Consider the following 23,233-nt stretch of genomic DNA (forward strand, 5'->3'; position numbering starts at 1 on the left):
CAGTTTACAAAAGATAAAACAGTAAAAAAACACAAGGGGATTTAAATATATTTTTTTGCAACCCTACTTTAAAACATAGAAGATTTAGGTCCAGAGATGGAAAGAAGATAAAGTCCCTATCAGAGAAGAATGGCAGGCCAAGTTGATGGATTATACTGAAATGGCTAACAAGAATCAGAGATCGGGAAGACCCAAATTTTAATAAGGAATGGGAAAAATTTATAACTTATCTTAAAGACCATCATAAACAGTTAAGATTGTTAGTAGGATTGGAATATCATTTGTAGTTTAATGGCACAATGGAGAGGTAAAAGATTTGGATTATCATAAAAGATGCAGGAGGAAATGATTAACAACAGGACCCACAAAGAGGAGTAGGGAAGTCCAGGAGATTCCTGGGAATCTTGCTTTTATGTTGTTTGTTGGCTATGTGTAAAATTTTAATCTGAAAAACCAAATAAATAAACTACACCCCCCCATATTTTTCCATGTATAAGACTGTATTTCCCCCCCCCCTATTTTTTCAAATTTAAAACTGGGGGTCGTCTTATACACGGATAGTGCATATGGGGGATTTTTTTATTTGGAGTCCCAAAGAATAGGGGTTGTGTTATACACGGAAAAATACGGTGTGTATATATATAGCATACAAAATCTAAAATACCCAAACAGATTACAGTTACTCTACTCTACTCCCCACTGTTGATTTCTGCTATTTTGCTGTTGCATACAGACTTTTATAATGTATGAAATGCTTGGGTGTCTTATACGTGGGAACAAGCATCTCAACAGAGTCACTAAACTTCATGCAGCACTATACTTAAAAAGTACAAAACCTGAATAAAATATTGGGTGATTTCCAACATTCCCCAAGCAGAAGTCCATGTACGTGTGTCTTGAAGAGATTCTGGGAATATGGGATAGGCTACCGCAGGGAGGAAAGGAGGGGGGAGTTGGTATCACGCATACCCTTTGAGAATTCAGAGTGCAACATTACAGCTCATGTCATAGAATCATAGAGTTGGAGGGATTTCAAGGACAGGAATCTCAGCTACCGTATTTTTTGCTCCATAAGATGCACTTTTTTCTTCCTAAAAAGTAAGGGGAAATGTCTCTGCGTCTTATGGAGTGAATGCGTGGTCCCTGGAGCCGAATTGCCCAGGGGCAAAAAGCAGATCATGCTTTCTTTTTTGAAAGAGGGAAGTGGGTGTTGAAACAAAGCCGCTGATTGTTTGCCGATCGGGGAGAGAGATAAGGGACACTAGAGATAAAGGAGGCTGCCTGGGAGGGGGGAGGTAAAGACAGCAAACTTGCAAAGGGGGGGGGGACAGGAAGACTAAAGCAAAAAGGAGAGAAATTAGAAGAAAAGGAGGAGCAAAAAACTGCTCCAGCTAAGGAAAAGACACTAAGGAAAACAAGAGGGAAGGGAGTGTTGACAGGAAACAGCTGATCAGTGGGATCAGAAGAGAGATAAGGGACACTAGCAGAGGCTGCCTGGGAGGGGGGAGGTAAAAGCCCATGGATCCTCAGGATTTTTACATTGGGTCACCCCAAATTCATCATCAGATCACATAGCATGTCTATGGCTACAGCCTGCACCAAAAAAATCACGCACCTACTCTTGCGTGGGGCTGCAATGGCGCAAAAACGTAGTTACAAGGCATGGATCCACATGGATCCTCAGGATTTTTGCATTGGGTCACCCCAAATTCTCCATCAGATCACATGTCTTGTGGCCACAGCAGGAACCACAAAAATCATACACCCACTGTTTTGTTCCGAATATTTTTTTTTCTTGTTTTCCTCCTCTAAAAACTAGGTGTGTCTTATGGTCAGGTGTGTCTTATGGAGCGAAAAATACGGTAGGTCATACATGATGGGTGGGCCATTCAACCTCTACTTAAAAATCTCCAAGGAAAGATTCCACCGCCTCTTGCGGGAGTCTGTTCCACTGTTGAGCAGCTCTTACTGCCAAGACCAATAGGTTTAGAAACATTTTAGTAACAATTTTATAACCCATTGTTCACATGTATTATTGAATGATAACTGAGTGAGGTGACTATTGTAGGTGTTGGTTGAATGAAACAAGCCAGCCAAACCTGACCAGAATTATTTGGCATTATATTTTAAAGGAAACACAGTCACTGTGATGCTTAGCTGTAATTGCAGGCAGAGGTCCTAATCCTGCTAATGTTATCTGAGATAAAAGTGTCACAGAAAAGAATGTTAACACGTCAGTCATAACTAACTTCAGGGATCACTAGTTTCAGCTCAGTCTGGAGGCTTCTCAATTAGTTTATCAATATAAATAAACGGCTTAATAAAAGAAACTATCAGAAAAGAATAGTTCATTGCTAAGAAGAAATACAAGGCAGAGAGCTTTGAAGGTCTGAACACATTCTAACTATAAAACTTGACACTGTGCAATTGGCAAGGCATAAAAGAAGCTAGAATTCAGAATAACATGGCTTCAGATTAAGCAAAAATAATGTGTTCTAAATATAGAAATGTACAGAAGAGTCAGAAAAATTCTTTTTAAGCACACACCCTATTATGTCTGATCACGTTAGTTTGTTAAACTTGATTTGGTTCAGTCGTATTAGAGAACCATTTGAGAACCAAGAGAATATAAGCTCTAATGTACCATGATAATTATTTCCTGAACCTACCCTATAGTTTTCAAGAGTTTCATATTAGTTCCAGCCTGAACTGAATTTGTTTGACTGCGCATTTTCAGATTCACATGTTTAATTCTGTATTTCAGATTTACCAATGCCCCATGAAGCAATTGTTTTCACATAAACACTTTTAAAACTGCTTTGGGACAAACAATGAGAGCCATTTTACACAGCCGGGCAATAAAAACAGCATATTTTAAAAGTTCAACAGGTGATCAGCATCAGTGACAATGTAGTGTTTAACACACACACACACACACACACACACACACACACACACACACTACATAATGCCTGTAATTATTTCATTAATAAGAAAAGGACAAAATATACTCACGACACTAAGCCCAGCCTCTGTTATCTTTAAGGAATCATCCTTAAGTAACACCTGCCTGTTGAAATATCTTTCAAAAATATTTGGTTGCACAGAGCTCTTCTGTATACTTCAAAGCAAAGCCTAGAAAACATTCTGTTTTACAAACGATCAAGAGACTCTAGTATCCCCTGTGAACTGGAGCCTCCTAATATCAAAGCTAAAGCAACAAAAACCACCTTATATCTATCCTCCTGCAGAGGTTATAAATACCACTCCTGCCCTCCCATGGAAAGAAATCAGTCGTTTGGCTTTTATAGGTTCTGTGTTTCTTTTGTTTTCTTACCCATCATTTTAAAAAAAGGGAAAAGTCACTGTGGCCCCATCTAAAAAATATTATGCTTGTCAGTCTCTCTTCCAAGTTTATCTCCCCCTTTGTAGAAAAGGCGAGAGACTCACTAAATACCAACCGCCAGCTACAGTAAGAGAAAACAGCAATGCAATTAAAAATGGCCCGTTTTTAATGGCGCAACTGGTTCTTTATGACGACGTCCTAGAATTAAAGGCCAGTACAAAAAGCGAACCCATTTGAACAGTGCTGTGCATACACATTTCAGCTATAGTTCTTCTCTCTAAGCTGCCTAGAGCTTAGAGAGCTTGCTTAGCATTGGAAACCACGAAGGAGGAAAACCAAGGAGCTTCACCTGCAGTAGCTGAGATCATAAACGGTTTCATGATGTGATACAAAATCTTGATTTCTCCATTACCATGGAAGGAATTCAACATCACACTCTTCCTTCATTTCTGCTTGCCAGGTGGAACAATTCCCTCTCTCCTCCTCCAACATGCTATTCTGTGGGTTCTTCCTGATTCTCCAGAGAGGGTTTGGGAGAGGCAGGGATGCACAGGGGAAAGGGGGAAGCCCTATTAACAGAAACCATCGCACTGGCTTCCATTAGTGGGCCAGGTTAGTTGAATACAGCTCTAACAAAATGCCCATGAGAAGCGTGCCAGCAGGACCCGAGAGCAACCATTGTGGCTTTCCCCAAAGAATGTTGGGTTTCGTAGTTTAGTGAGGCTGAGAATTAGCAGCCCCTCTTCCTAGAAGACTACAATCCCCTGAACTCCTTGAAATAAAAGCAGGGGCAGCGGATCCTTTTTTGCCATTTGAGATGAATCAGGAAGGGCCTTGGCCCAGTATACCTGAAGGAGCGTCTCCACCCCCATCGTTCTGCCTGGACACTGAGGTCCAGCTCTGAGGGCCTTCTGGCAGTTCCCTCACTGCGAGAAGCAAAGCTACAGGGAACCAGGCAGAGGGCCTTCTCGGTAGTGGCGCCCGCCCTGTGGAACGCCCTCCCATCAGATGTCAAAGAGATAAACAACTATCTGACTTTTAGAAGACATCTGAAGGCAGCCCTGTTCAGGGAAGTTTTTAATGTGTGACATTTTAATGTATTTTTAATCTTTGTTGGAAGCCGCCCAGAATGGCTGGGGAGACCCAGTCAGATGGGCGGGGTACAAATAATAAATTATTATTATTATTATTATTATTATTATTATTATTATTATTACTACTACTACTACTATTACTATTATTACTATTATTCCCTGCTGCTGCTGCCACCTGCCATGCCGGCAGCAGCACCTATTTCAGGTGTGATCTCACACACTCCGCAAGATCTCACCAGAAATCAGGACCAACGCCAGTTTCTTTTCTCCAATGGTGGCGGAGGTGGCGGGTGCCCATGGGGACACTGCCTCAGGGGCTTCAGCCACCTGAGGCAGTGGGCTCACCTCGCCTAGTGTCCGGGCCAGCCTCGAGCAAAAGGAATAGCTGCTATTTGAGTTAAAAGTTTGTAGATATCTTAAGGAACCTACTTGCACTGAGCTCTGGGGCCCCTTGATAAGTTCTGTAGCCCAGATGGTGGTTTTAGGGTGTCCTACTGAGGAGACTTTAGAACTCAGGGGTGGATCCAGAGAGGGGCGAACTCTTTCAATATCCAAGGCAATTTCTTCATAGCAGCTGCCACTCTTCCCCCTTAAACCAATCTAGCACCCAGTCGCCAGTTCTTGCAGAGGAGATCATTTTAATGTACCATTCTCAAACCAACCTATCCAGCATCACATCAGCAGTTGTTAAGGTTACAAAGCATGCTATTTTATGAGACGGCACTGCTAAATATAGGGCAGCACAACCACAGTGATTAGGAACTTTCCTCTTGTTCAAAGATAAGCTGGACGTATTTTTTATATACTGAAGAAGCCCTAGACCAGGGAGATTTCTAAGGTTTAGCATTCTAGGTCTCTTAAAATGATGTATTTCCCAAAACCATTTCCCCCAAAACATATTTTGAAAGCCCACAGCATTGCTAGCCTTATAATGAAAAGTAACATATGGAATCAATAATATATAGCTCTAGAGCGGGCGCCCCCAAACTCGGCCCTCCAGATGTTTGGGGAATACTGCTCCCATCATCCCTGACCACTGGTCCTGTTAGCTAGGGATGATGGGAGTTGTAGTCCCAAAACATCTGGAGGGCTGGTTTGGGGATGCCAGCTCTAGAGAACTATCCCAGATCACCTCAGCGACACCAACTGATGGGACTGTGTGTCAGCTCACAAAGGAGAAGTTCTGTTCCATCTACAAGGCAACAAGGCCAGCCCGAGGCATTTTGCTTCCTGAGGTGAAGGACACAATGGTGTCCCTACCATTCCACATACAGAAGCCAATTGGCCTGGCCTTCGATTCTTTCTTCAACACTGATGAGAGGATAACAACTTCTAATTGCTCCTAGGGCAGCAGGCTTAACAGTAGCACTTGAAGAAGGCTTAAGGAGTTGCACCTTAACAGTCACTTTAACAAATGTTCCTTTTGACTAATATTATGGTTCTATTTTGCCCTAATGGTGGATGGCCATTGTTAATATGAGTAAAATATACTGAAAAGGAAACAAATATGCTGCGCATATTGGCCTCAACAGATGCAAATCCATCACCTAATTTGAAATTCCAGCACCTTCCATCATGTTTTCCTAGCTGAAAAGTAATCCTCAGAATTCATTAGTGTCATTACGTTAAACAGAGGTGGCAGCCATTAGCTGTCTGTTGGGTTACTAGAATCTAGTATTACAGGTTCCTAAGCACCAATTTCATTCTGTCACAATTAGAGGCAGGCAAAGATGAAGCATTTGTTAAGATGGGAACAAGCAACACAGAGGCCTAATTCACAGGCAAGCGGCTTGCATTCAGATGATAACATTGTTGAGGCAGAGAGAGCTATGTGCACAATGTAAACTGCCATTTTTTTGCAGCCAGCAAATCGGAAGAATGAAAGGGGAACCAGCTGGTGTGAACAAATATTTACGAACGAACAAATGGATAGAAATAGATTTCACAACCGAAGCAGAGGTGGTGGCATATCTTGTCAGAAACAGATCTCCTTCACCAAAGAAAACATGATGGTGGCCAGAACAGATATAGGCCAGTGTTTGCATTTATTTCTTAAACTGGAGAAGGGAGAAACATATTAACCAAGGCAGCAGCTATCAAACTTTCCACGTTCCAGGAACAATGAGTTCACATTGAAAAATCTGGTAAGCTTCCAAAAGTATGTATCTGCGTGCAGTGAATGAATGTGAAGGGCTCCATGCTAGTTATCATTTCATCGGATGTGGACATCTCCAGAGAGCAGCTCGCTTGGGTAGAGATCTAGGCAAATAGGCTTCCCCCTCATAGTATGCTTGGACATCAAGGAAACGGACAGGATACTTAATCATGTGGACTGCTTTACACATATAATACATGAAGAGGGCTTTAAAGGAAACTGAATACTCCACCCATCTGACTGGATTGGCCCAGCCACTCTGGGCGGCTTCAAACATATATAAAAACATATTAAAACATTAAGCATTAAAGAACTTCCCTATACAGGGCTGCCTTCAGATGGCTCAGGGATCACATAACTTCATACCCTCCAAAATTTTGCCAATGAAACTAGGGACGTCCTACCATACCCCCTGGGACGCGGGTGGCACTGTGGGTTAAACCACAGCACCTAGGACTTGCCAATCAGAAGGTCGGCGGTTCGAATCCCCATGATGGAGTGAGCTCCCATTGTTCGGTCCCAGCTCCTGCCAACCTAGCAGTTCAAAAGCACGTCAAGTGCAAGTAGATAAATAGGTACCGCTCTGGCGGGAAGGTAAACAGCGTTTCCGTGCACTGCTCTGGTTTGCCAGAAGCAGCTTAGTCATGCTGGCCACATGACCCGGAAGCTGTCTGCGGACGAACGCCGGCTCCCTCGGCCTATAGAGCGAGATGGGTGTGGAAGCCCAGAATCGTTCGTAACTGGACCTAACGGTCAGGGGTACCTTTACCTTTAAACAAGACGTAATAGCAAAGCAAGTCACATCTGTAGCGGGCAGCTGCATGTCACAAAATCAGCTGCAACTCAGATGTTAATTTTCCCCTCCATTAAACACTTCAGCAGTCCCACCAAGGATTCTCCCGATAAGAAAGCTGAACCACTCTGTACTCCCCTGAGGCAAATCCCCGTACACTGAGGACAGACGGGGAGGTGGATGGAATTATTTCCTCCTGCGCATATAAACAATAATAACAAATGTCCATCTCCAGTCTTACAAAGCTCTTTTCCGAATCTTTAAAACCTCATTGGAATTACAGAGACATTAATTGTCAAAGGAGGTCTTAAGATTATACCAGTCGCTCACAGAAGGGCGGAACAGCTATATCCTTCTATGTACACCACAGCCTCATTGGAGATGTTGAATCTATTTTAGTGAGAGGACGAGATAAATTCAAAATAACAAGCAATCCAGCAACACAACAACAGAAACGTTTATTATTATAAGCCACGTCTTTCAAAGGCTTAAAGGTTGTGGCAGTGGGGATGGGGAGGGTAAACAGGCACAGGGGAATCTTGCTGACTGAGGCAATGAACAAGTTACCCCTCCCATTTAATGTACAAAGCTGACTGGACCAGCAGTTGAAAATGGATTCAACATACAGTGGACACTCAGGTTGCGAACGTGATCCATGCAGGAAGCACATTTGTAACCTGCAGCGTCCGCAACCTGCAGCGCCGCATCTGCGCATGCACGGGTTGCAATTCGGTGCTTCTGCGCATGCGCCAAAACCTGGAAGTAACCTGTTCCGGTACTTCCGGTTTGGCGCAGTGCGCAACCCAAAATCATGCAACCCAAAGCATCTGTAACCCAAGGTATAACTGTATTCCGTTACTTCAGAGGACAGCAGGCTAGTATAGGAGCACAGGGCTTCTTCTTATGTGGCGATCACTCGTAGCCGAGTAAGATTGCGTTCCATGAAGATGGCTTTAACAGTGAGTCTGTAAGTGACCGTGGAGGCCAATTCTGGATCCACACGTCTTTCCACAGTGGGGACATTGGTTTCCGGGCAGGAGCTGATCACAGTGAGGGTTTGCCAAGCATGCCTTCCTCTTAGCACATTTCTTCCTTTTGTCCCGAGTTTGAGCGTCTTCAAAGCCCATGACATCTTTGGTAAAGGCTGTTCTCGAATTGGAGCGCTCACAGGCCAGTGTTTCCCAGTTGTTGCTGTTTATATTACATTTTTTAAGATTTGCCTTGAGAGAGTCTTTGAACCTTTTTTGTTAACCACCAGCATTATGCTTTCCATTTTTAAGTTTGGAATAGAGCAGTTGCTTTGGAAGATGATAATCAGGTATCCAAACAACATGGCCAGTCCAACCACGTTGATGTTGAAGAATCATTGTTTCGACACTTTGCTTCTTCTAGTACACTGGCATTAGTTCGCCTGTCTTCCCAAGTGATGTGTAAAATTTTCCGGAGACACAGTTGATGGAATCTTTCGAGGGCAAGCTACAAGGCACATATAGCACTGTTCTCCAACACCTCACCACAACTCACTCTTCACACACCTCAACATATGCTGCCGGAGGCAGACGACACACACTGCCCAACAGCAGGGCTGGTCCTGAGGGAAAGGGACCACATTATGAGAATTGAAAAGCAAACCTTTGGGAAAATGGTTTGTCCCTTCACCCTACTATAAGCAAGCACCTGCCTGAATGACTCACTTTTCTCCCACCACCCTAGCATTTGCCACCTAAGGCAACTGCCTCACTCTGCCCAACAGCAGGGCCAGTCATGAGGGAAAGTCATTCGTTACAGTGAGCACTGAAAGGCGATTCGTTACAGTGAGCACTGTACAGTGAGTCATTCGTTACAGTGAGCACTGAAAGGCGAGTTTCTTTGGGAAGATGCTTCGTTTCCCCTCCCATTTTCCCTCATACGCAGCCATCTGCCTGAATGGCTCATCTCTTACTTCTCTCGTGTGGAGCTCTGACTCAAAGCCAGTCACACGCTGCAGACAGGTGGACGAGAACAAGCACATCATGAAACCCATTTGTAATAATGATCCAACGATGCGTCTGCTCTTTCACATCTGCTCATTTGTTCCCACTACCTGCCTGTCTTCAGACTGCTGCATGATATTGCTGTTGTTGAAAAGAAAATTAAGGGAAACGGGGATAGCTTTGCCTGCGGCCATTTTTTGCTTTCCTTTTGTCTTTCATCACAATTCCATAGGATCCCTGCCATCACTGTGTACCCAGGCAGTATTATCTCTAGAGCAGCATCGCCTTTCAGGAAAATCACACCCCACCACCATAACAGAGGTGCCTTGAGGACATGTGTCCAAAAGTAGCATGCCATGATAAACAACTGATTTATTTTTATTTTTTTGCTACCTACTGCTACACTCAGGTTCCACAAAGCAGGATTCAGTGTATTACACAGTATTCAATTATCAAGTGCATAATATACATTCTAGTACACAAGACACATTTATGTATCTATCGATCCACCCCTTAGAACCAGGTATCATAAATTTCTAATCCTTCCTGCTGGAAAGAGAAACACTCGACTATTGGAATGCCACCAAACCGAGCTGCAATAAATCCTCCGGCAGCAAAATTATTTGAGCACCTGCCCCCCCCAATAGTTTTAACTTGCTGAAGGCACTGAGAAATGTAAGAGGACTCAGGTTCAGTTCTGAGGAAAATATAGAACTTACAAGTGAGTAAATTCTTAGCCAGTCATCCAAGCTTATGGGAATAAACTTCATTGGGGTTTGGGAAGCTTAGCGTCACAGGCCAAATGCAACCTCCCAGTTCTCTCTGTCTGGTTCCAGTGTGGTGTAGTGGTTAAGAGCGGTGGACTCATAATGTGGTGAACCGGGTTCGCTTCCCCGCTCCTCCACATGCAGCTGCTGGGTGACCTTGGGCTAGTCACACTTCTCTGAAGTCTCTCAGCCCCACTCACCTCACAGAGTGTTTGTTGTGGGGGAGGAAGGGAAAGGAGAATGTTAGCCGCCTTGAGACTCCTTTGGGTAGTGATAAAGTGGGATATCAAATCCAAATCATCATCATCATCATCATCCTTCTTCTTCTTCTTCTTCTTCTTCTTCTTCTTCTTCTTCTTCTTCTTCTTCTTCCTGAGACTCTTCCATGGTCATCCCTCATTCCCAGGCCACATCCTCTCTCCACAAGTGACACTTTCTACAAGTGACAGTGGTTCTGCTCTGAGCCCTCTTCAAGTTCTTTTGCACAGGTGAAATGTGTTCTTGGACTATGACAATTCCTCTCGCTTGTCTGGATGGAGGATGGAAGGATTTGGGGGTGGTAGAAGCTGTTTTTGGACAGCTGAGATGTAGCCCGTTATCCTAAGCTAAGAATCCCATTCATTGCTTCAACCACTTTTCAGTCTGCACTCAGCAGACCACATGGCCACACAGAACATGGGAAGTCTGTGGGTAATATATATGGGTTAGCCCCTAGTGGAATATCTTGACTCCAAATAACAGCTCAGGAGATGGACATATCTTGCTAAAGGGCGATGGGGCTCAGCCACAGTGCTGGGATTGCTGCTGCTGCTGCTGCTGCTGCTTCTTCTTCTTCTTCTTCTTCTTCTTCTTCTTCTTCTTCTTCTTCTTCTTCTTCTTCTTCCTCCTCCTCCTCCTCCTCCTCCTCCTCCTCCTCCTCCTCTTCCTCTTCCTCTTCCTCTTCCTCTTCCTCTTCCTCTTCTTCCCTTTTGTGCTGCAAACTGATCTGAATGAGCACTCTGGTTTTTCATAACCAGATAAAATCCATCCAGCAAGCAAGTGTTTTTCAAAAAAGAAAAAAAGGTTCAGAAAATGACCAGGCAAGGAGCAGAAGAAGGTGGCACTTTACTGCTTTTTAAGGCATGGCGAAAGCATAACAAGAATGTGTCCTCCATTAAAACGAAAATCAGATGGGGGGACTTGGGGAAGCCCACCTAACAATGTTTAGAAAAAACAAGGATAAGACAACAATCTATTTCTATTGTTTGTTTTCCTGTTAGTGCTGTTTATTTGTGTTATAAAATGAATACAGTGGTACCTCAGGTTACATACGCTTCAGGTTACATACGCTTCAGGTTACAGACTCCGCTAACCCAGAAATACTGCTTCAGGTTAAGAACTTTGCTTCAGGATGAGAACAGAAATTGTGCTCTGGCGGCGCGGCAGCAGCAGGAGGCCCCATTAGCTAAAGTGGTGCTTCAGGTTAAGAACAGTTTCAGGTGAAGTACGGACGTCTGGAACGAATTAAGTACTTAACCCGAGATACCACCATAAAAAAAATTGGGGGGGGGGGAGAATGTGTCCACCAATCAAAATTTTTAATTAAACTTACTAGTATAGAAAGTTCACAAAATGCCCTGGGCACAAAAGTAGAAGGTTGCATTATGTGAATGGTATGTGGTATCTGTCAGTAGTGACATCACAGGCATTGCCCAATAGGTGCAGTCATACACTTTACTATAGCAATAAAAGCAAGTAGCCGGGGGCAAGTCTTATAATGACTTGCTGACAAAATATAAGGCTTCAGGTGCCGAAAAAATGCAATAACGCACAGCAGAAGGGCTACTTTATGACAGAATGCCTACTTAGCTGTTGAATAAAACACCTACAATGATATTGTACTATATAAACTCTTCTGGAAAAGCCCTTGGTTCAGATTCCACAATGGGTGGCCTCAAATATGTATCTAATCCGCTTGTTAAAAAAATTGATGCTTTTGAATTATGGTGCTGGAGGAGACTCTTGAAAGTCCCATGGACTGCAAGAAGATCAAACCTATCCACATTCTGAAGGAAATCAGCCCTGAGTGCTCACTGGAAGGACAGATCCTGAAGCTGAGACTCCAATACTTTGGCCACCTCATGATAAGAGAAGACTCCCTGGAAAAGACCCTGATGTTGGGAAAGATGGAGGGCAGAAGGAGAAGGGGACGACAGAGGATGAGATGGTTGGATAGTGTTCTTGAAGCTACCAGCATGAGTTTGACCAAACTGCGGGAGGCAGTGGAAGACAGGAGTGCCTGGCGTGCTCTGGTCCATGCGGTCACGAAGAGTTGGACACGACTAAACGACTAAACAACAACAAACCCACTTGTAATTCAGTTGCAAGGATAGATGTGAACAGACACTGAAAAGCTGTATAAGAATACTTGTAGTAGCAGCAGTCGTTAAAATTTAGGTTAAATATGTATCAAACATATGTTTTGAACAGTTGCAGCCTTTGTTTTTCAACCTGCCCATGAAATATGTCATAGTCATAATCAGGAGGGTTTCAAGTCAATGTGAGATACCCTTTCCAGAGGTTGAATGATAATAAATTAGGATGCGCCTTCTTAATCTACTCCTCCACAGTAACACTTGATCAGGAAATGACCAATTCCAGTTACTTAAGCCTTTTATCTGTTCAGTTCTTCAAAGGGAGCAAACTTTTTAAAAGAATTTTGAACTTCAAAGGGATTGATGGCTAATTGCACGGCTCTGTTCTGCAAGGCTTCAGGGAGGCTTTCTTGAAAGTTTTGTTGTTTTGCAGAGAAACCAAGACAGAATTTGAGGTGTAGCTTAAGCAAGCTAACCCTTTTCATTCCGTGGAATGAAATAAGTGAGAACTTGCTTTTGTCTGAGATTATCTGGATGAATTTTTTTTTGTAATTTAGATAAATAAATAAAGTTGGAGCCTCTAAAACCTTCTTGCCTATGGTAACACAATCAGATGTTTTGTATGTCACCCTAAACCATGGTTTGGTAAGATTTTCATGAGCAGGAACAAGCTGCGGCAAGAGTTGGACTCATTATTCCTCTCCTCTTCTTGCATCACTGGGTGAAAGATTTTGGCAGCTTCCCCCTTACTTTCTTCGACATTTTATTGTGCCATCCAGATGTGAGATCCTGGTTTATAAAACAACATCTGGGCAGATTCAAAACAAGCCAGCTTAAAGCTGTCATTTCCGAAGCTGCTTTGGTAACCTAACCAGGGTTTGTTATAAACCACAGTTCCTGGTTTGTCACAACATGACAACCAAGTTTAAGGGAAAACAAATAAAAGCTTTCCTTTTTCTACCCTGCAGCTGTTTGGAAGGCGGTGTTGTAAACAAAAATTGCCCTTTTCCCTTATGGGGTATCCAAGAGCCATATAGAGCCCTTACATTGGTTCCCTATTGGTATGAGAAGATAACAGAGGCCATATTGAGAATATTGAGAAGCAAAGCAGCTAGTAAGCTTGATCTTTATTGAACTGTTGAAACAGGGTGCTCCCCTCACCCGCAGGAGAGGAGGAGGAACCCAGAAAAGTGGCGAGCAAGGCCTTATAAAGACTTTTGAAATTGCCACCCTGTAGATCAAGACCACCCCCAGAAACATCATACATACATCACAGAAGTGGTGTAACCTAAGAGCACCCCCCAGATACATCATACCTACATCACAGAAAAGGCGGTCTAAACAGAAATTTGAATGTTGTTTTTCTCCTATCGTTGTTTATCTCCTGTCTGGCAGGTTACTTGATTGGATTGCCTGGGGAGCCTGGCCAGTCTTTTGTAGTGATAAATACTTAGTTCCTGGGCCAGGTCACAGGCTCACACCCTATTCATATCTTAAATGTGCCCTTAAGACAGGATTTGTGAGGAAAGAGACAATGGGGGGGGGTCCCACTTTGACCTTGCAGAGAAAACATTTGCTCAGTTTAGGAGTCAAAATGGTTCCAGGTCGGTCTTCCTGTGCTGATCTATGTACGTGCTTGGTTGGTACAATTATGAACACTACCATATATCTAAGACCTCAAAATTCCTATCACAGCGGTGATGGGAGAGGAGGGCGCATGCAGGATCAAGGCCCACAGCAACTCCTTTCTGCTCATGCACATCTCACTAAGCCATGGTTTAGCATGACATGTGTACTGGGCCAATATGAAAACTGGAACTGTTCACTGCACTCCTTATGTATATATGTCATATGATACAATATGTATCAAGACAGAATGACCACATAACCATGAATGTACAGCTAAGCAAAACCTGGAAGTAAATGTATCACGCTGCGGTTGCAAACTCCTTGCCGTCTCAGAAACTCAACCCCCAAGCCTTTAATAGCTGAGTGATGAAAAGTAATTCAGTGGCGTTCTTCTCCACACTGAGAAAAGGTAAATTTCTGCTTATTGTAAAAAAAAAAAAAAATTGTAAAGATCGGCAGCTGGCAGGCTGGAGGCTCAATCTTGCCTCCAGAGACTTCTTGTCTGGCCCCTGCTGTAGCACCCCAATCAAATCCTTGCCACCCCATTAGGCATGTCAGACATGCCCCTGTTCCCACTTCCCCCCAGTGTGTCCATGGCTACAATTTTAAAATAATTGCTGACCAGGACTGTGTTCTCTAACTAAATATATAGAGAATCCACTGAACAACACCAGTGTGTCAACAATAACAAGGCAATTCTGCACAGGCTAAAGAAAATTGGCATATGGAGCAGAACACTTGCTCTGAACGAGACCCTAAAAGGATTTGGTGATGGCAGCTAGAGGGGGAGAATGGCTGTATTAGCGCTGAATTCAGAAATGCACTTGTCTGAAGATGCACGCTCCCTTCTATGTAGCTACATAGGTCTGGACCACAACTTGAACCAGATAAGCTTGTTATGCAAATTATAGTCAACATCAGGGAGGAGGTAGATAATGGAATTACTGAAAATTCAACCACTCATCACAAGGGTGACGGGAACATCAGGCATGGTCCTAACATTTGGATAAAAGGAACAATGGACTTGTTACAATCATTTCTTTTAATTTATCAAAATGAAACTGTCACAAGCCAGGCACTGACAAATGCATAACTAATGCATATAAATGAGTCATTTATCACTAATGGCCAAAGAGTTCGATGCTGTATAGCTTGATGCTTTTAATTTTAAAAAAATAAAAAATAAAAATAACTTTTTAAGTGGGAATCAAACCCTCTGTATGGAATGACCCATAACTCAAATGGCAGTGGTCAACATATATTAAAAGCTGCTTTGGGACTTCGGGACAGCAAGGGAGTCAAAGGTGTGCTAAAGGAGAAAACGGAGAGAGGAAAAAAAGCAAAACTGAATGGATTCTTTGCATCTGTCTTTACTGGAGGAGATGTAGGGCAGATCTTGCTGCTTCAACTAAGTTTCTCAAGAAGGGAATCTGAAGAACCGAGGCAAAGAGTGGTGATACGTGAGGAAGAGATTCTTGGGGTTATGAACCAACCAAAACCAAACAAACCATCAAGTCAGGATGGTACAAAGCAGCAGCTGACACCAGAGCACTCGGGAAGTGTGGAATGAGAAGTGCATAACAGCCATGTGCGCTTCAATCCCAGGCGAGGCTGGGATCAAGGGTGCATGGCTGTTGCGTGCTTCTCAAATGGCCTCATTGAGTGGCTCTACAACAGGGGTCAGCAAACGTTTTCAGCAGGGGGCCGATCCACTGTCTCTCAGACCTTGTGGGGGGGCTGGACTATATATATATGGGGGGGATGAATGAATTCCTATGCCCCGCAAATAACCCAGAGATGCATTTGAAATAAAAGGACACATTCTACTCATGTAAAAACACGCTGATTCCTGGGCCGTCCGCGGGCTGGATTGAGAAGGCGATTGGGCCGGATCCGGCCCCTGGGCCTTAGTTTGTCTACCCATGCTCTACAATGAGTGTTTCTTTCTTCTTCTTTAAAAAAAATTTTTTATTAACAATTTCAACATAACAAAATATCAAAACATATCATCTTCATTATTTCCCCCATCTCCCCAATGAACCCTCCCCCCTCCCCCTCAAGACTTCCCTCAAGTCCTCTCTCTGATTTCTCAACACATATTGTTCTCTGAATACTGTAAAATTATATAAATCCTTCTATTATCTATCTACTGTATTAACCATCAATAAATTTGTGTATGTTTATTCAAAACCTGCCAAGGAGTCCAGTTCATTTTGTTGTCTTTTTAGATCATTTGTAAAAAGTTCCCATTCTTCTTTGAAGTCACAGTTGTCCTCTGCAACGAGCTTTTCTAAGGTGGGGTGTGAAGGGCGAATGGAGGGCCTTTGCTGCCGAAGCAATACCAGCTGCTAGAGCAACACCTCACAAAGTGGCGTAGGGCTGGGTCAGGGAGGGCAGCATGAGCAGTCACCCTAGAAGCCCAGCCCCCACCATGCTACAGTCCTGGTACAAAGCATGTCCTACATAATTCATGTATTTGAACATTTCAGGGAACACAGAGAACCAGTGTACAGTGGAACCTCGGAAGACGAATGTAATCTGTTCCGGAAGGACATTCGACTTCTGAAACCTTCGAATTCTGAGGCACGGCTTCTGACTGGCTGACAGTTAGGCTTTTTGCGGATCGGAAGCTGCGTCGGACATTTGGGTTCCGAGGAATGCTAAAAACCCCCCAGAACACTTACTTCCGGGTTTTCGACGTCCGGGAACTGAAACGTTCATGGTTCAAGAAGAAGAAGAAGAAGAGTTTGGATTTGATATCCCGCTTTATCACTACCTGAAGGAGTCTCAAAGCGGCTCACATTCTCCTTTCCCTTCCTCCCCCACAACAAACACTCTGTGAGGTGAGTGAGGCTGAGAGACTTCAGAGAAGTGTGGCTGGACCAAGGTCACCCAGCAGCTGCATGTGGAGGAGCGGAGAAGCGAACCCGGTTCACCAGATTACGAGACTACCGCTCTTAACCACTACACCACACTGGCTCTCAGAACCAGTGGTTCCACTGTAATGTGATACAACGAAGTTGTGTGGGGTCTTTTGTGGCGCTGGCTGTATGCTCGACTTTATGCTCGACATCAGATTTGGGAGACTGAGCTGCAACGGTCACTTGAACTATTCCTCTCCTAAGGCCTTATGCTCCTGGTTCACAGACTGAGCAAGACAGAATCAGGAAGAGGTATATTAAGAATAAAGCAACATGATTGGGACTTTCCTCTTGAGTATGGAAAACTAGATGGTCTTTCACAGCAAACACTCTTTAACATTCTGGATGAAAGAAAATATGATGTGACTCTGACTGAACTCCTTCGGGGTCTTAGGACCAACAAAGAGGACTACCAACATAGTTGGCAGAGAGGGACTGACAGAGAATCAGACGCCTCGGACGTGAGGAATCCGGGCTAAGAACTATTTTTTGTTTGTTTTTTTGGACATTTGTCTGGGAAGGGACAGAAACCGGGGCGGGGGGGGGGGGGAGAGAATAGAACTATAAAATGTTATGTTTTGTTTTACTTGGTCAATGTGACCTATAATTAATATAATAAAGGGAAAATTTGTGGAGGGGAAGTTAGATCGACCTTAAAAAAAAAGAAATTAATGATTATAAGAGAATTGGATAAGTTGAATATAGATAAACAAAAAGAATTTAATTTTTAAAAACAATATGAATATCTTTAAGAGGTTAGGTAAGAACTTGCTGAATTAATTTTGGAACTGGGATGTAAGAGGAGGGGGTGGGGGGAAGTCAATGAAAGTGGGTAAAGAAAATTAGGGTATGTAATTGTATTTGTGTGTTTGTGTGTTCTTGTCTTTGTGTGTGTGTTTGTTGTTATAAAATGTAAAAACCCAATAAAAATTATTATTTTTTTTTAAAAAAAGGAAGAGGTATATTAAGGATAAGAACAACAACAGGAGGGTATTCAGACCTATACCTATCAGTAGCCAGGCAACTAATTTCAAATGCAGATCACACCACGACCTCTGCGAAACTGTAAAGTTTTCAGCAAGACAAAAGTTGTGAAGGAATTATGCAATGTAAACAAAAGCTAAAATGGGCTCTCGTTTGCAGGAAGGAAATTTCATTGCCAAAGGTTTGCCGCATATCATTTTGCGATAACGGCACACAAGGTTAAGCTGCTTAAAATGGAAAAGGGTTGTACTCACTGGGAAATGAAGTGGTTGAATCCTCTGGACCAATTTTCTGGCTGAAACAAAGTAGGAGGAGGGTTCCTGGAAAATACAAATGTTTTATAAGAACAAAACTAGATCAAATGAATTTTCCTACAGCATCTGGGGTTTGACCTGTTGTTTAAAAGCAGGGAGAACAAATAAATTATTCCACCCTTTTGCCACTACTAAAGAAGGTGCAGGGACACACGCCTTGTCTTTCTAAAGTGAACAAGTTTAAGTACAGTGGTACCTTGGTTGTCAAACTTAATCTGTTCCAGGAGTCCGTTCGACTCCCAGAACCATTCAAAAAGCAAGGTGTGGCTTCTGTTTGGCTGCAGGAGCTTCCTGCATTTAACCGGACACCATGTTGGAAGTTCGGATTCCAAAGAACGTTCGCAAACCGGAACACTTACTTCTGGGTTTGTGGTGTTTGGGAGTTGATTCGTTCGGGAGCCAAGGCATTCGACAACCAAGGTACCACTGTAAATGTAAACCGGATGAATGATTGCAGTGAAGCATTGGAGTCAAAGATTCCCTTGGTCTGGCAAAGGATGCTTTTCAAGAGAAGACCTCCTTCCATGAGAGGAAAGCTTTTTTTCATGGAAGCACAGGAACCTTTGGCTCCTCAACAACCCTCTGCAAAGTGGAAAGCAGCACACCTTACAGCAAACATACCCAAAAACAAGTGACACAGCAACAGTAGGTGGTTAACAGACCATATAACACTGGTCCTGAAAGACCTACTTTGGCTCCCAGTACGTTTCCGAGCACAATTCAAAGTGTTGGTGCTGACCTTGAAAGCCCTAAATGCTTTCGGCCCAGTATACCTGAAGGAGCGTCTCCACCCCCATCGTTCAGCCTGGACACTGAGGTCCAGCTCCAAGGGCCTTCTGGCGGTTCCCTCACTGTGAGAAGTGAGGTTATAGAGAATCAGGCAGAGGGTCTTCTCAGTAGTGGCACCCGCCCTGTGAAATGCCCTCCCTTCAGGAAATAAACAACTATCTGACTTTTAGAAGCAGCCCTGTTTAGGGAAGTTTTTAATGTTTGAAGTTTTATTCTATTTTTAATGTTCTGTTGAAAGCTGCCCGGAGTGGCTGGGAAAGCCCAGCCAGATGGGCGGGGTAGAAATAATTAATAATAATAATAATAATAATCACAACTTCAGTGTCCCTGCTTGCAAGAACAGGACTGCTGATAAATATACCCCCCCCCATTCAGTTCAGAGCAATAAATAGCAAGGTTTGAAGGCAAAAAGAGAGAGCAAGAATCAAAAAGGCAGCATAAACTGCAGCAAAGTTAACGAGCAAATGAGAGTTGGGTTTTACCATTTCTACACATCCCATGCACACACGCACACACAATCAAAACAAATCAAGCCACAGTAAAGACATTATGGCTCCGTAATAAATGGCCCATTTTCATTCATCTGTATCTATTCAAAACCATTTCAGCTATCCTATTTCATTGCAGTTTGTCATGTTATCTGAGCTGAATGTGTTATTACTTTTCTCCTTTGGTATAACGCCAGCACAAAATGAGAAGGGAAAATCCAAAATACTAGCAGGATATGCATCATTTATCACATTTACTATTAGGGAAGTAATGTGATGGGTTATATTCAGTGACATTAATGCCTACTCCCATGTTCCATTAAATGCACTCCTACCACCAGCACCAGCATCACAGAACCAGCAGCAGAGGTTAATTCAGAAAACAGTGAACACAGGAAAACATCTACCTGCAATTTCTGTTTTAAAAAATCCACGTCGAGGTTAGCAGATTACTATTAAACAAGCAGGTGCTGATGAGGTCATGAATACACTGTACATTTAAAGCACATGACTTCCTCCAAAGACTCCTGGGAATTTCCCAAACTATCTGATACCATTGATCCATGCTTACTCCTGACAGGTCCCTCCAGTGTCTGGTTATGATGATTCTGGCTGCTGAGAGCAGGTGGGTTATAAGCTCCTTGTGATGTGAGTGGGCATTATTGACTTGGAAGGTGGAGACTCTCTGTTAACTCTACCAGTCTCTAAGGGAGGCATCCCCAACCTGCGGCCCTCCAGATGTTCTGGCCTACAACTCCCATGATCCCTAGCTAGCAGGACCAGTGGTCAGGGATGATGGGAATTGTAGTCCAAGACATCTGGAGGGCCAAAGGTTGGGGATGTCTGCTCTAAGGCAAAACCACCATATGAGATCCACCCCCAAGCAAAAGGAAGGAAGGAAGGAAGGAAGGAAGGAAGGAAGGAAGGAAGGAAGGAAGGAAGGAAATGTAGCATATGAGACCAACAAAGCCTACCTTTTCCTTTTCTCTACAGTGGTCTGGAACCCTTTGCTATGCCCCTCTGGATGTTTAGTGAACTGGAAACGTTTTAATCTATTGAGTTTTATGTGTTCTCTGTCATTGAACCTGCCGCCAATGTCACAGCTGGTAAAACCAAATGGGTCATTTTTTATTTTATTTTTTAGCCATGAAGGCGAGCGCCATGGTTCAGTGGACACCATTTGTTCTTTCTTTTAAGCTGTGCACCTAATTACAGATCACAGCTAATAGATTTACAATGGGCAACAAAGGAAGAGGGAGGGAGTCAATGCATTGATCTTGAATACTTCTCTGATACTGAGTTTTGTGGGGGGGGGGGGAATGGGACAAAGCTGGAGGGGGAAAATATTTGATAGGCAAAAAACATACACTGTTTATTTCCTCAATCAATACAGCAATATATTTTCCCAAGAAAACAACCACCAGGCATGCAGAGGTGTATTCCTGGAGGCAGCTGCATTCGTTTTCAATGGGAGAATTAGTACCTGAGCATAAGGCCCAGGAGCTGACTCAGGCAGACAGAAGAGCCAGGTAGATGCATGTTGTGAATTCGCTTTGAGGAGTATGGAATGTGGTGGTCAGAGATATGGCCATATGTCAGCAGTTAAAGGTAAAGGGACCCCTGACCATTAGGTCCAGTCGTGACCGACTCTGGGGTTGCAGTGCTCATCTCGCTTTATTGGCTAAGGGAGCCGGCGTACAGCTTCCGGGTCATGTGGCCAGCATGACTTAGCCGCTTCTGGAGAACCAGAGCAGCGCACGGAAACGCTGTTTACATTCCTGCCTAGCGGTACCTATTTATCTACTTGCACTTTGACAGAAGGTTGGCAGGAGCAGGGACCGAGCAACGGGAGCTCACCCCGTCGCAGGGATTCGAACCACCGACCTTCTGATCGGCAAGTCCTAGGCTCTGTGGTTTAACCCACAGCGCCACCCGCATCCCTATATCAGCAGTTACTGGGTCTTAAAATACATCCCACTTGAACTTAAAGCTAGTGTACTAAATGAGCACCTTTTAAAAAAATAGTGTGTGGGGGGGAGAGACTAATCATGTGTAATAACGAGACTTTACTACACACCTAATTGCTTGCATTAAGAAATGTAAATTCCTTAAATGGAATTTCATACTCCATATGTTCCCAGATAAAGCATACTGATGCAGAATAGTTGGTTGTTAATCTAAGGGGTTGTGAACACGTTTCATTTTTTTAATCTCTCGGTGGCTGCTGGCCAAGAGGCAAATGTTGAAATTACCTGTCTTCCTTAACTAAGTTCGTTATTCCTCTTTTTTTTAGAGGGGGACATCCTCTTCAGTATCTTTTCCATTTCCCCGTACCTTTTGGCCTTTTGGCACTGGCGAAACGTTCTTGGGAAAGCTTTCGTAGGAGATTTCTAGCGCGATTGTAAGGGCATGAAAAAGCGAGCCGGATTTGGAATAGGAGCAAAAGCAGAAAGACGTTACGGATAACTATTTAGGATGTATATAGGATGTATCCTATGTCCTTTTAAAATGAGGTCCAGCACCAAGGGCCTTCTGGCGGTTCCCTCACTGCGAGAAGTAAGGTTACAGGGAAGCAGGCAGAGGGCCTTATCGGTAGTGGCGCCTGCTCTGTGGAACGCCCTCCCACCAGATGTCAAGGAAATAAACAACTAACCAACTTTTAGAAGATACCTGAAGGCAATCCTGTTTAGGAAAGTTTTTAATGTTTGAAGTTTTATTCAGTTTTTAGTGTTCTGTTTGGAGCCGCCAAGAGTGGCTGGGGAAACCCAGCCAGATGGGCGGGGTATAAATATTATTATTATTATTAGGGTTACTGTTTTTTATTTTGATTATATATTTTATGGTTTTGTGTTCTGGTTTTGTTGTGCCTTGAGACCTCCGGGTATAGGGTGGTATATAAATTCAATAAATAATTGTAATAATAACTAAAAAGCTGTCTCTAAACAGCAGGCAGGACTAAGCGAAATTCTGCCAACCAAACACACTGGGTAAGGGATTAAAGATCAAACAGGTGTAGTTCTCAGGTACGGACATACGTGAATGGCTTATAATGCCCCAGTCCCATGTCTAACATAACATCATGACCATCACCATTTTATCTGCAAGCCATTTTCCCATAGTTGAAAAAGTGATCAGGGTGGCTTGCAACATGAAAATACAGTGGTACCTCAGGTTACATACGCTTCAGGTTACATACGCTTCAGGTTACAGACTCCGCTAACCCAGAAATAGTGCTTCAGGTTAAGAACTTTGCTTCAGGATGAAAACAGAAATTGTGCTCTGGCGGCATGGCGGCAGTAGGAGGCCCCATTAGCTAAAGTGGTCTTCAGGTTAAGAACAGTTTCAGGTTAAGTACGGACCTCCGGAACGAATTAAGTACTTAACCCGAGGTACCACTGTATTTCCATAATACAGGCAACGACTGATTAACATGCATCCGAAAGTCATGTATTCACGCACATGTCCACAGTGGTAAACACAGAAGTGGCTGGAAATGTCACTAAACACATCACTAAAGGGGCACAACAGGGGTGGGGGGAACAGGGGTATGAGAACCACATCTTTCCAATGAACTGAACGGGGAAGCCAAGCGGAGCTCCATGTATGAACTGAAATTCCCACATTCA

General features: G+C 43.4%; 1 protein-coding gene across 2 annotated transcripts in view; it reads right to left on the minus strand.

Moving 5' to 3' along the window:
- Positions 1 to 23,233, minus strand: part of MYO3B (myosin IIIB) — a 309,308-nt gene that overhangs the window by 187,511 nt on the left and 98,564 nt on the right. For both annotated transcript variants that reach the window (XM_081847505.1, XM_081847504.1), the window contains one exon: positions 18,271 to 18,336. In XM_081847505.1, coding sequence (XP_081703631.1) covers positions 18,271 to 18,336 — 66 coding nt within the window. The remainder of the gene's footprint in view (positions 1 to 18,270; positions 18,337 to 23,233) is intronic.

This window comes from Podarcis erhardii (genome assembly GCF_964252035.2).
Source record: "Podarcis erhardii genome assembly, chromosome: 1".
Taxonomy (NCBI): domain Eukaryota; kingdom Metazoa; phylum Chordata; class Lepidosauria; order Squamata; family Lacertidae; genus Podarcis; species Podarcis erhardii.